At 47.5% G+C, this 13,783-nt stretch overlaps 6 protein-coding genes across 6 annotated transcripts; 5 read left to right on the top strand and 1 right to left on the bottom strand.

Moving 5' to 3' along the window:
- Positions 1–1,503: 1,503 nt before the first annotated feature.
- Positions 1,504–3,219, top strand: J7337_002184 (uncharacterized protein; the record flags this gene model as incomplete). Its single annotated transcript, XM_044819917.1, has 4 exons — positions 1,504–1,689; positions 1,742–2,257; positions 2,306–2,497; positions 2,548–3,219. The coding sequence occupies 4 exons, from the start codon at positions 1,504–1,506 to the stop codon at positions 3,217–3,219; spliced, it is 1,566 nt and encodes a 521-aa protein (XP_044684217.1).
- A 312-nt stretch (positions 3,220–3,531) lies between these two features.
- Positions 3,532–6,618, bottom strand: J7337_002183 (uncharacterized protein; the record flags this gene model as incomplete). The annotated part of the gene is made up of 3 exons (XM_044819916.1): positions 3,532–4,421; positions 4,477–4,666; positions 4,714–6,618. 3 exons carry the CDS (start codon positions 6,616–6,618, stop codon positions 3,532–3,534), a joined length of 2,985 nt encoding a protein of 994 aa, XP_044684216.1.
- Positions 6,619–6,886: 268 nt separating this feature from the next.
- On the top strand, positions 6,887–7,350 carry J7337_002182 (uncharacterized protein; the record flags this gene model as incomplete). The annotated part of the gene is made up of 2 exons (XM_044819915.1): positions 6,887–6,935; positions 7,001–7,350. The coding sequence occupies 2 exons, from the start codon at positions 6,887–6,889 to the stop codon at positions 7,348–7,350; spliced, it is 399 nt and encodes a 132-aa protein (XP_044684215.1).
- Positions 7,351–8,238: 888 nt separating this feature from the next.
- J7337_002181 (uncharacterized protein) lies at positions 8,239–9,686 on the top strand (the record flags this gene model as incomplete). Its single annotated transcript, XM_044819914.1, has 2 exons — positions 8,239–8,633; positions 9,002–9,686. 2 exons carry the CDS (start codon positions 8,239–8,241, stop codon positions 9,684–9,686), a joined length of 1,080 nt encoding a protein of 359 aa, XP_044684214.1.
- A 628-nt stretch (positions 9,687–10,314) lies between these two features.
- On the top strand, positions 10,315–11,088 carry J7337_002180 (uncharacterized protein; the record flags this gene model as incomplete). The annotated part of the gene is made up of 1 exon (XM_044819913.1): positions 10,315–11,088. One exon carries the CDS (start codon positions 10,315–10,317, stop codon positions 11,086–11,088), a length of 774 nt encoding a protein of 257 aa, XP_044684213.1.
- Positions 11,089–12,249: 1,161 nt separating this feature from the next.
- J7337_002179 (uncharacterized protein) lies at positions 12,250–13,783 on the top strand (the record flags this gene model as incomplete). The annotated part of the gene is made up of 2 exons (XM_044819912.1): positions 12,250–13,220; positions 13,414–13,783. 2 exons carry the CDS (start codon positions 12,250–12,252, stop codon positions 13,781–13,783), a joined length of 1,341 nt encoding a protein of 446 aa, XP_044684212.1.

Raw genomic sequence — 13,783 nt, 5'->3', positions numbered from 1 at the left:
TTGGAAAGTCAATGTCGCTGTGTCGCAGATCGCGGGATACTTGGCGGAACTGCACTGCGCCGACGTATGAGGTTATGTGGCAGACAATGATCGACATTAACGAAGCGCAAATCCTCGAAGAGACGCTCTTGTCCGTGCAAGTGCCGAAGCTCATCAGCGACGCGGCAGATACTTATACGAACAAGGGCCAGATTAATCTCGATTTACATCACGCTGCAGAAGTCTTTCGACTCTGTTCATTGCTACAGCTGTACCAAACATTTCCAGATCTTGTGTCGAGAAGACTTCCCGAGAGGATAAACGGGAGTGTAACACAAGTTACATGGCCCACGTCACTTGCGCTTCACATCACAGGCTTGTTATCCAACATCCCTGCCTCGTCGATCCGATGCCTGCAACCCTTGCTGTGTCTCGGAGTCGGCTCAGGATTGCGGTGTAAGACGATCTGCGCTGAGGAAAAGCCACCGCAATTAGAGATCCTAGACGCCACCTCCGAGGAGTGCGAAGAAACTAACCAGAACCATTTCACAGACGTCAACTTGGCGCGTGAGTTTATTGTTGAGAGACTGAAAGGGTTTGGCAATGGCCCAGCTGCTGGGCCTATTGTTGTGCTGCGGGAGTTGCTGCAGGCTGTGTGGTCGTATTATGATTGTGAAACAGTGCCGGGGTCAGTTCATTGGCTTGATGTGATGGATGATTTAAAGTACGAGACTGTCTTTGGTTAGATTTGAGGCCAAACGGAGCTCTATGTTTAATTGCTTAGTTCGATACCAATTCGATACCCAGTCTAAACAGTGTCTTCCTCACTCTTGGCCTCACTAAGGGAGGAAATAAAACTCGAGCCTTTAAGCCTAACTGATAAAAAGATTTAGGTAACTTAGTAAAAATTTAGGATGAGTTTAGGATACCTTTTATGGAGTTTATTTTATCACCCTAAACTTAGGTCTCGTGTTTTCTTGCACCCTAAGGCCTCAGAATCAGACAGTAGACTCATCATATCATGCCCGGCACATCATCCAAGATCCCTGTGATGGTCAATCGAACTTCCCGTCTTGGCAGCCACATTCCCTTGCTGATTCAGCTGCGCCCACCATCAGAGACACAGTCACACTAACAAACCACTCCTCGCAGGGTTGACACCGTGATCTCTTATCTTGTCACCAACACGGACCATTCCTTATCAGGGTTGAGTTACCGTGCAGAAACCCAGCGGATTGGTCTGCGCGCGGGGTAGAGCAGCGCCCGTGATAGCTACACTGCACTAACACATTCTAGGCAAAAATGTCCCGGCTAGAATTGGAATCTGGGGAAGGGGGGGATGCTCGTGATATCACCGTGTAGTAGGCGTCACTGAAGGTTTAATTTCTTGATAAGGGTGTGTGTGTGTGTGTGTGTGTGGTTTATAATACAATGCTACCGCCGCACGTTTTATGTCAACGTCAACTTCAACTTCAATTCTGCCTGCTTCATCATACCTAATTGTTATTTGTTGTGATTGTCAATATGAATAACGCAGAGAAAGGTGTGGTTTCAGAAAAGGGGAGTGATCATGAGCAGGCAAAGAACTTTGATCATGCTGTCGGTGACGCTGGCGATGCTGCGGACTTGACGGCGCTTGGATACAAGCCCGAACTCAAGCGTAACCGATCAATGTTTACACTTCTTTTCCAATCATTAGCAATTGCTGCTGTAAGTCTCCCATCAACCCCCTTTACTCCATATCAGTTGCTAATTGGTGTAGATCCCCTATGGCTTCGGCGCACCGCTCATCAACTCCGTCTACGGCGGCGGTCAACTAACCATGTTTCTCGGCTGGATCATCGTCTGTCTTCTCGACGAGTGCATCGCCATCTCACTAGGCGAACTCGCTGCTCGATGGCCAACATCCGCTGGTCCCTACTATTGGTCTTTCCAGATCGCGTCGCCAAAGTACAGAACCGTTCTGTCCTTCATCACCGGCTGGACATGGCTTGTTGGAAACTGGACCATCACGTTATCCGTCAACTTTGGCTTCGCTTCGCTTCTTGCTGGAGGTATTAGTATCTTCCTGCCTGAGTATGATTGGCAGCCGTGGAAGCTTGTGTTGATTTTCTACGGACTTTGTGTGTTTACCTTTGTCATCGTCGCGTTTGGCAACAAATTCCTTCCTACCGTGGATACGTTCTGTGCAGCTTTTACTGCTATTACAATCTTCATTGTTTGTGTTTGTCTGTCGACCAAGGCAGACAGGGGCAGGCATTCGGCAAGTTACACACTCGTAAGTACAGAAGTTCCGGATCATTCGCTTGTTCACTAACTTGTCAAGGGCAATTTTGATCCAAACTTATCGGGCTGGGGAAATTTTGGCTTCTGGATCGGTGCTTTGCCATCAGCTTATACGTTCTCCGCTATCGGCATGATCACTTCCATGGCTGAAGAATGCGGCGATGTTACAATCAAGCTCCCTAGAGCTCTAGCGCTCTGCGTCCCCGTCGGCGGCATCGCAGGCTTGTTCTTTGTGAGTCAAATCTGATACCCATTTGACATCAAACTACTAACAATGTCCAGATCATCCCTATCTGCGCAACTCTTCCCCCTCTCGAAGAACTCCTAGCCGCACCACTAGGCCAGGTCCTCCCCATGATCTTCTACCAAGTGATGGGAAACCAAGCCGGTGGGATCGCCCTCACCGCACTGGTCCTCATCATCACCCTGTTCTGCTCCATCTCCATCACAGTCGCCGCCTCACGAACAACATGGGCTTTCGCACGCGACGAAGCCATCCCCCTCTCTCGAGTTTGGTCAAAAGTCAGCGAGCGACACGGAACACCCATCATGGCTCTTCTCCTCACCACAATCATCGAGATGCTTCTGGGTCTCATCTACCTCGGCTCGAGCTCTGCCTTCAACGCCTTCATCGCCGTCGGTGTCATTGGTCTTGCTAGCTCGTATGGTATTCCGATCTTACTATCCATGCTCACTAATCGAGCTGGAGTCAACACGGCGCCCTGGACTTTTGGCAAGCAGATTGGTTGGATCATCAACGCCTTCGCTCTGGCGTGGATTTGCTTTGAGATGATTTTGTTCTGTATGCCCGTTGCCATCCCTGTCAATGCTGTCACGATGAACTACGCCGTTGTTGTGTTCTTTGGCTTTATGGCCATGTCTGCGGTTTGGTATGTTGTGCATGCTAGACATGTGTATAAGGGACCACCAGAGTCCGACGGCATTCACAAGTAAGATGGAAGTTTTGGCGTTAGGGACCGTTTCTCATATTTTCAATGGGCATCGCCCCCTGTTATCTATGTATATACTTCTAGTTACCATCAATCGTAATGTTACCCTTGTGGCCAGAGTCCGCCTTCTTCCCAAGAAGTTCTGTGACATAGCAGACCTGTCAAGAATCCCAGTGTCCATAAACGCCGGGTTTATGAGCGACTTATTCGTGTAAAGGAATCATGACCGCCTCTACTTCCCACGACGACTGTGACGTTCGACTGCAAGAACATTTCAAACGCCCTGTCTATATCAATGTGCCTCTTTCTTGTGTGATCATCGTATTTGATCAGCCCTCGCAAGATACTCCGGTGTATATCGCCCACTCTCCTCCCTTCCACTAAACTCCTCCATATCACCCTCCTGAACATCAGCCAAATACCTATCAAACTTATCCGCAACATCAATCGCCCTCTTCAAATGCGAAAACGTCATCTTCTTTTTCTTATACTTGGCCAACTGTCGTCCTGTCGTGATCGAATTACGAATTTGTCGTCCATTCATAGGATACTTGTTCGCCAGCTCTTCTAGATGCAACTCAATATCATCGAAGTCGATACTTTCCTCCTCACCTAGACTCTTTAGCCTCGCTAGGAAGTTCTTCCAGATTTGTAAACGCTGATAGTCCTTCAACTTCTCGTACCGTAGAGCTAGCTGGATACGTGACTTGAAGGCCTCGTCAAACGTCCCCACGCGATTCGTCGTCAAGATGAGGATACCCTCATAGTACTCCAAAGCTCGAAGAAATACAGACACCAATGCATTCCTCTTCAAATCTTGCAAAGTTCGCTGTTCAAGAAAGACTTCTGCTTCATCAAGAAGCACAACACAGTCCCAAACCTTGCCTAGATGGAACACAGATTCGAGATACTTCTCCACATCTGCAGGTTCAGTACCAATATCTCCGCACGTAACTGGATATAAAGGCTTCTTGGCGATTTCGGCCACCGACTCAGCTGTAAATGTCTTGCCTGTTCCTGGAGACCCGTGTAAAAGCATGATGAGACCGCTACCTTTGCTTTCGATAAGATCTGTGTTTTTCTCGGCATCGAGTTGATTGGTTACTAGAGCTAATACAAGCTCCTTCATGGCTTCGTCTGCGACCAGGCTTTTGAAAGCCTCTTTGTTCCAACTAACGTCTCGAATTCGATCGACCTCAAGGTCAACTGCATATCCATAAGTATATCATGTCCAGTTCATCGTTCCAAGAAAGTTGCTTACCCCATTTCTTACGCCTCAAGTCAAATCCCGGGATCAATTTAGGGAACAGATAAATCTCTGGCTCCTCAGGTTCGCTTCCATCCTTTGGCAAGTTCGGCTTTCGACCTGATATATAACCTTCTTGTCTCATGTAGCTGTTTCCTGGATGGAGCTCCTTATAGGTGTCAAAGTCCACCATAAAGCGTTGTCCCTGCTGGGTTTCAGTACAATTAGTTAGCTCGATTGAGGCCTACTTACCGCTTGTATCCTATCAGAATCACTGCCTTCATATGAGATGAGAGTTTTCTCACGCAACTTCCAGAACCTCTTGCCTCGTTGTCGTAATATCTCTTTTACCTTTGGCTTTGCATATGACAACGGTATAACGTTGAGATCCGTGATGTTGATCTCCCCACCTCTATACTTTGGTGGAAAGTCTATGAACAGCTCCTTGTCAACTGCAAAGAACTTTCCGGCATACCCGTAAGAACGTGTTTCCACAATCCATGTGTATGTTCCCTGTTTCTCTTGGTCCTTATCTGAATCATCCGTCTTCTTCTTCTGTTTGTGAGGTCCCGGTCGAGTGGTAGCAACGCGTCCACTGTATCTGCCATTCTTATTTGCGAAGAGGGTGTCTCCAGGGCGTATTAGAAACTCAATGGAGTCGCTCGAGACCTTCCCCCTCTTGAATTGGTCGTCTATTTGGTCATAAAGAGGTGCATAGTTACTTTCGATCCATTCAACGAGTAGTCGAACCAATTGGGCGTGCCGTTCTGATAGTGCTCCCATTTTGAAGCTCGTTCGGCAGTGATACCACCAGAGATGAGGGTCTTGCAAACTGCCCATCTCGTAAACATACGGAAAGTCGTCGCTCATTGAAGGGAAGAGCTCAAATAAAGCTTCAACCGCCTCAACCATTTCTTCCGTTACCAGAACGACATCCTGACTAGCCGGCTCTGGTTCAGGGAGTGGCTGCTTTGCTCTCTTGGCTGCATTTACCGCGTCGTATTGATAGTCCACCGAGTAATATTTGTAGACAATCAGTGACGCACCCTGTTCTTCAGCGTAGTCACCAGGGTCTGTGATGGGGAATCGACCCCTGAGGTCAACATCGTCGCCAAACACTACCCACTCAGGAGGAGAAAGATAGACTGTCCGACTTCTTTCATCGATACTGTCATCATCCATTTCGATTCTTTCTAAGCAATAGAAAAATTGAACTTTGGCAGACAATTCCGTAGGAACAGTTGAAGCGTTATCTGCATCTTCTCGAAGGGTGGTGTTTTCTTCTTCCAACTCCTGAACACGTTGTATTAATGCCTGCAATGTATTTTCATTGACGAGAATCTGGTGTGAAGAAATATCTTCTCCAGTAACGTCGGCGAAGTCATGAGATACTTCCTCCTGTATCTGAGACAGTCCATGAGCCTCGGTTGTCTTTCCCGCATTTGATGGCCCGCTTTCATGCTGAAGCTCAGCGGCGCTGATAGGCATGGCACTTGGCTCTGAAAGCTTTGTTTGTGCCTCTGCTTGCTCCTTGTTGACTTTAGTAAATGTCGGGATACGGTAGCCTCGAGTCGCACCAGGCGTTCTGTAAAAGGATGGTATGATGGGAGCTAGGGGTTGGGATGGTTCGAAGTTGATTTCAATTGGCATGATAGACCCGTTGTCTATCGCTGCAAGCTTGTCTCTGTTACTAGCTCCGATGGCATCTTCAGAGATGGTGTAATGTGTCTGAGCGGGCTTGACAACGGGGGGCTTAGGTGACAGTGGAGGTGGCTGAAACCCCTGGGTTTGAGGCGGAGGAGGAGGGGGATCGTTAGGATTGACCCATTCACTCGGTGGCATAGAAGAACGATCAATGGGAGGAGGTGGTGGAGGTGGCATCACCTGCATTTGATTACGGGTGGCCATGGGGAGAGGAGGCGGAGGTATTCTTCCTTTGGGAGCCTTTCGAGGATTCCTTATCCGAGTATCTGAAGGCGTAGGTCGAGGTCTGCGAGGTAGCGCCAACATGGAAGGTCTCGCAAAAATCGCCCCCTCTCTTCTGAGAAGTCGGCTGAGCTGCTGGTGAATGTCATCCTCTTCACTATCATCCTTATCCTCGTTCTTCTCATTCTTGTTCTTGGGGCGGGGCGATACGCTTCTAGTTGGTGAGTCCATGTTCACTGTTTGCTTAATAAAAACTGATTCTGAGATAAATGAAGAAGTTTTGAGGTGAGAATGGATCAGGCTGAGGAGTCGTCAGCCGCAAAAGCGCCCAACAAGGGTGTATGCATGAAGCTGCAGGGTGTCATATTGATTATGCCTCGTGATTGCTCAGCCTTCAGCGCCTCCTCTCTTCTTCCGCCGTTGGCCTCTGAGACTTGAGTTCAAATCACATCTGAAAAGGGATTCCCATATTAGGGCGTATCTTAATATCCTCATCGCGATGTCTGTTGACCAAGTCTTTCGGTCATGGTACAAGGGCGATGCTGCGAGTAAGCAATCACTAGCCAATGAAACCCTTCATACAAGCTTACTCTGTCAGATAAAGCGGATATAGCGCAAGAGGCCTTCAAATCTGTGAAGAAACACTTCGAACAGAGCAACTCGTTAAGTAGTGACGAGAAGGCTCTTTTGGGGAAGAAGTCGTCATTGCAAGACGTTGAAAAGGCAGTCAGCGATGCTTTCGCAAAGTACGAAGCTAGGAGCGAAGCTTCAAAAACACGGAAATGGCTACAAAAGGCTTCTGAATCAATATGCCATTATGGTCAAGTACTCGATGTATTCGTTCAGCATCATCCCGAATACGTCTCCTTGGCCTGGGGACTGATGAAGGTCATGTTTATGGTAAGTCGGCTTAGTCTCCACGCCGAACCGGATATCTCACCATCGTGTAATAGAGCGTGGTAAACCACGGCGAGACACTCAAATTGCTATCAAAATCGCTTTTCGAGGTGGCACAGCGTCTTCCACGTATAGAGCATCTATCCGCCCTGTATCCGACCAAGAACATGAAGCTAGCCATCGAAAGCCTCTACTCTTGTATCATGGAATTTCTACTGATAGCTCACTCATGGTGTAATGAGTCAAAGTTCAAACACATTTACCACAGCTTCACAAGACCACATGAGTTGCGCTACGGCGATCTGTTACAGAGGATAGAAACTTGCACGGACAACATCAGCGAACTTGCAACCGTGGGATCGCAGACTGAGCTCCGAGTTATGCACAACACTCAATCGACAAAGTTGAATGAGATCATCTTAAGTTTACAGACCAGTGAGAAGACTAGGCAAGCACAGATAGATGGCCTCAATTGCGCTATTTCGCGATTGGAGATTTCGAGTCGAGATCATGATAGGAAACTCGACTTGATCATGCAATGGCTAGAAGCTTCTGGTTTGACAATTAACGACTTGTTAACAAAGATAGAGAGTAAGCACCGCTTTGACAGAAACTCTTATCATCACTAATATGTTTAAAGCCTTTCATTCTATACAGACGAGTGCACAACTCGACACGAACCAAAAACTCTCTTCTCTACAGTTATCACAAGCATTGGCAACCTTCTCCCAGAGCCTCGAAGATCCCAAGTCCTTATATAAACACTACCTATTTCTTCGGAATCGGCGGGCCTCGGGAAGAGGAGCTACGGTGTCTACTAACGAGTTCTGGTTGTCCCCAAAACTCGCAAGATGGTCCTCTTGCCCACATTCTTCTCTCGCGATCATCAGAGGCAGCTTCACGACCCGTTGGGCAATCCAGGATTTAGCCATAGATATCATCCAAGCAGTCACCATGATGAACATACCAGCTATTTGGGTATTGGATAGCGCAAACAAGACGAGCTCCAATGCGATGCTGAGTCCCGCCGATTTGGTGAGATACCTGACTTACCAAGCACTACAAATTGAGGGAACAGTTACGACAGAAAAGCAGATGTCTTTACGGCATTCACAGCTCGAGGAAGCCAAGACTAGTCAAGACTGGCTTGGACTCTTTAAGCTAATCGTGCAAGACTTGGGAGGGCAGATCTATATCATCATTGATCTGGCGACTGTGAGCTCTGGTCTCAAAGGATCTGGTCAAGCCAACTTGATCTATCAACTGAACGAAATGTTGGGAGATCTGGATAACAAGAAACCACACAAGGGATCTGGTACCAAGGTCAAGATTATCTTACTTGTCTATGAGTACAGTTGGATGAGCTTGATCCCGAGGGAAATACACGATCGCCTAGTTCCAGTTAAGATATCGGGGACTAAAGGGTTACAAGGAAGAAGAATGCGGACAGCGGTTAATACACGAATTCTACCGAGACAGAGAGGTTTAATTTAGGTAGATACACGCCTTGCCTGCGATCACCTGCATAGTCCCAGTCTCGGACCGCATCAAGATACCCTTGTAAGTGTATGTAGGGCTGTGGCGGAACACCAATATGTGGCGTACTAACTATACCTAATTACAGTAATATTTAATCACATACAAGATAGGTAGTCACATGATGTGCTGCTGCATCAATGCGACAATTTTGGGGTCAGATTGATATACTCTGATGCAGCGATAAACAAAGCTTATGGCTCTTCTCTGAAAACCATATCGAATATGTCGTCGCTGGTACCATTGTGCGAATACTGCTCGCAGATCCCTCTGAACAGAGGGTGCCGGATGCGGAATCGATGCGTGTGCAGACTCGCCTGAAATGGTCCCTTGGGACTGGTGATCGGATCAAGAACAGTCCATGTCCATTGTGTCGCCTTGTCCTATCTTCCCTGAAGCCATCCTTCTTCACTGATTCATCCACCTATGAAATTCATCTTGCTTGGACATTGGGGCCTTCAGGGCGCTATGCTTTTTTATGTTCTCGGTCTCGACAAGATACCTGGATTGGCTTCAGCTCACGCATGGAGGCGCCTGACCGCCCTTATGCTATTTGGAAATTCTTCGTTGAGCCGTGGACGGGCCCTGTGGTGGACGCTTCCAGGATCTTACGCTGGATCTCATCTTGCGAGCAGCTCTATGGCTCGAGATGTGTGATGCCGATGGATTTGCCCTTTGCCGAAGCATTTCCTGGCCTTCGTACCCTCCGTTTGATCGATATCGAGGACGACTGTATCGTAGAAATGACGGGGCTTGAGAAGTACATCGCTTTGAGCTACGTATGGGGAGCCGTCACAAACTTTCGACTCACCAAGGCGAATCGAACGGCGCTCCTAATGCCCGGCTCTCTGAAAAGGGTCTTCTAGATGCTGCCAAACACAATCAAAGACGCTATCACTTTGACCAAGCGTCTCGGGTGCCGATATCTATGGGTGGACGCGCTTTGCTTGCTACAAAATGATACCAAGGACTTGGAGCTAGGCGTCAATGTTATGGACCTTGTTTACGAAAGAGCCTGGTTAACAGTTGTCGCAGCCTGTGGCCATGATGCTAACGCGCGACTCCCCAGGGTTCAGGAAGGGACTAGGGATGGTTCGTACAACACAATCAAGATTGCCCCAGGCGTCGAGATGGGAATTGCGGCGGGACTAGACATTCTGCTCAAACACTCAGTCTACGACTCCAGAGCTTGGACGTAAGTCGACGGTACCCAATCATGATGAACCAAAGATTCTGATTCGACGCAGGTTTCAGGAGCATGTCCTATCTCGCCGAGTCCTCTACTTCATTGACAATAAGGTCTTCTATCGTTGCCGTGCAGGAGAGCATGCCGAGCACTTTGTGGACGACCTATCAAAAACCTTGATTAGTGGATCTATGGGATCTCTGCTTCCACTCGCCGTACTCATGACCGAACCGGTGTTCGACTTATCGCAAATGCTCTTCTATTATACCAAAAGGGTCTTGATAAACCAGAGTGACGCATCACGCGCCATGGCTGGCATTAACAGGCGAGTTTCACAGCTAATGAAGTGCAGCTTCTTCCAGGGGATTCCAGCAGCCATGTTTGACCTATTTATCATGTTCTTTGCATATTATACCGTTCTTCGCCGGCGCTCCACATTTCCAAGTTATTCGTGGACAGGCTGGAGCAGTTCTATCGATATCAGTATAGAAACGTCCGATCCTAATGAGACCAATAAGTGGCTCAGGGACAGAACATGGATCATCTGGTACAAGCGGAACCCTTCTGGTATTACCAGTCTTGTCTGGGATCCGGATGCAAATCCATCATTCCCATTGTCAGACATGGAATATGCGGGATATCGTCAAAGACGCCCTTTCTCCGATGGTCGACACGTTCCCAGACAACTAGACACAAGGCGAACCGTGCCAACCGAACAGGTATCCTTCTCTAGGGAAGTGCCATCTTACCCCATTCTGCAGTTCTGGAACCTTTCGCTATTTTACAGAATCTTTGATATTGATGTTTTCAGGGCCATCGGATATCTTCAAGGTTCAAACAGCAAGAAATGCGGTTATGTTTGGCTGGATGGGTTTGAGGAAACGGAATTTTTCGAATCAGGTGGCTCTTTTGAGATAATACTTCTATCCGAGGCATACAGGGATTTATTTAAGGGCCAACGTGAGATACAATGGCTGGAGCCATATCCTCTATCAGCTGGCCAATGGGAGTACTATAATATCTTGATCCTGGAGTGGCACGGTGGTATAGCTGAAAGGCGAGGTTTTGGTCTGCTTGACTAAGGTGCTGTTGTACTTAGTCTTGCTCCTGGCCCGTCCTGGAAAGAAATATTCCTGGCATAGAGCCTCGAATCGGAGACATTGCTTTCTTGATACGGACAGACTTAGATTCTGAGTAGCAAATCGATGGCTAAATCGGGTTTCACATCGTTGTGTTGGGGGTCGTGTTCTTCGAGAAGAGGACAGTTCAAGTCTAGGCACTGTTTCTTTCTAAGTTCAGCTGCACTTTTGCGAATCTTACAGGTCTGAACAGCCTTTCTGAAGATCATCGTTCTTGTCATTCAATGCGTCATCGAGATCCCTATCGACCCAAGCTCCACGCCGGCCAATAAGTTTGTCTTTTGCTAGGATTTACTCGAGTTCTGTATCCCGAGTTTTGATAAAGTACTATCCTTTCCTCTGCTTGCGAACAGGCTGAATACTGCATAGAGGTCAGCTCAGGCTGTCTGCTTTCAGATCAACATACTAGAAACCATGTTCTACAACGAAACTTGACATCATAATTTCTCGCCAGTTTCAGTAGAGGATGCCATCACTGGGCTACTCGGCTTTCTCCGTCAATTGCACATCACATGTTTTTCTAATGAACAAGAAATTAATTCTTCCGTGCCTTCTAATACCTTGTGGCACAGCATGTTGGTTCGGCGTAGTGACTCAACCCATTGCTCCACAACAGATGTAGGTCAAAATACAAATTCTTGTCCTCATCGCTAATGACCGTTGTTGATGTGAAATTTCACAAGTCCAATGGCTCACCAAGAAAACCAACTCCCCTGGGAAGAGCTTGCTTCAGTGTTCCAACTGAAATGCACCAATACTTGTCAACATGGCGCCAACAATCTTCACGTGCTTGCGCACCCAGACAGCAGAACAAAACTCGCCAACTTCCTCGATGCCTTTATGCGGAGTGTGAGCGATGAATCTACTCGCCAAAGAAAACAGTATCCTCAGAAATATTGTGTTCCCAATGAGGATGAAGTTATTATATCAGATGAAGTGGCCGCGAGAATTACACCAACAGTTCGTCGTTGGCATCCTGAGAAGTCCTCGCCCAATAAAGACGAGAATTTCGAAAACTTTCATCAACCTTGTCTAAGGGGATTATGTATGCACACAAATGAATCCGACACCTGCGGGTGTGCGTTACCTTTCAAAGAACGCAAGATGGCCGCATTTCAACGAGACAAGATTGAGAGCGACTGTTATGAATTTGAAAAATACAACGAGGAAGCATATCGCAATCTTGACGTCGTCAAGACTTTAGTGCTCCATGGAGAAATGGATGCAGTACTTCGATCTTGTGCCTATGAAGGCTCTCGTCTCTCAGACTGGTGGCAGGAGACTGAATGTGACTGTATGCCGCGAGTTCTTGGGTGGAACAGGATATGCAAGTACGCCATCAAGATGTATATTATACTCAACCTTTTGCATTTCTTCCCCAAATCTTGGGACAGGGATGGTGTACCTGTCGACGACTACCGCAATATCAAGGCATATCAGCTGGCAATCCGATCTTGTACAAAGACCGGATCTCTTGGTGACGTTGCGATGTACCCTCATTGGAACTTCTTTGGTATAAAAAAGGGCCAGTTTAGGCGGAATCCGAAACCATTTGATGTCCCTCGTTGGAAACATTTCATGAGATTGGAAAGGGATCGCTTTTGTTTTTGGTTCCATGATGACGATGCCGCTGATGATGGGGTTGGCCTCAAGGCTGAGGATGAGTTTACTGAGCGCTCGGCTCATGATCCCAATGGCTATTATGCCTATGCGTTGACGTTCTACCCATACGGTCTCATATCCTACGAAGAATTCCTCAACTTTGAAACACCAGTCGGCCATCAAATCAGTCCATCGGATGTCACATACGTCAGATGGATACTATGTCAAAAAGGACTTCCAGTTGAGGTATCTGATTGCATTCTGGAATATGCAGACTATACCCCGAGAGGAAGTCTATCGCTGTCTGGAAAACCTCTGCATCCTCAATGTAAACAGGAACTGGACTGCTATCTCCATTATTGCTGGCAACTTATCGTGAGATGCTATATGCTGGGCAATGAGTTGAAAGATAAGATGGATATCGAGGATCTCCTTCGGATGGAGGTCAAAGATAGCTTGGCTGAGTTGTTCAGGTGTAAGTGTGATGGGGTGAACAAACTGCTTGGGGGCAATTTGGAAGCCCCAGATGACTTTGAAATGGCGACTTAGAGAGGGGTCTATGGTCTTTCAATTATGTATTCTGTGGTGTGTTTCTGATGTTGAGCCGCTCTCACGACTGAGTGAGGTTCTGCCGGAATCGATTGAGACTCTTCATCTGTATTGCAGCAAAATCTGGGAGACACGGGACTGGGTTGATTCTGATCGCGAGCTGCAAAACCAGGATGTTTACAGATTGCTTCTCGACTGCATGCCTAATCTCCGCGAGATTCGGGTGGAAAGATGCAAGACTGGGTTCGATGGTACTAATAGTTATGATTCAGATTTAGATGATGCGACGGCGGCTACCGCTGCTGATGAATATGAAGATGATGCTTCATGTTTTAGTGGCACTGATTCGGAAGGTCTTTATATAGGACAGTTTGGACCGGAAGAGTTTATGTACTCGAAGGAAGCGGAGTGGCCACCTGAGCTGCATGTCGCTGGCTGGACTGTGGACATCGCCGAGGAGGCCTATATAAGATACGTGGAAGGCTAG

Source organism: Fusarium musae, chromosome 2 (assembly GCF_019915245.1).
Source record: "Fusarium musae strain F31 chromosome 2, whole genome shotgun sequence".
Lineage (NCBI taxonomy): Eukaryota > Fungi > Ascomycota > Sordariomycetes > Hypocreales > Nectriaceae > Fusarium > Fusarium musae.
Note: the sequence above shows the minus strand (reverse complement) of the source record. Positions and strands in the feature narration are given on the sequence as shown.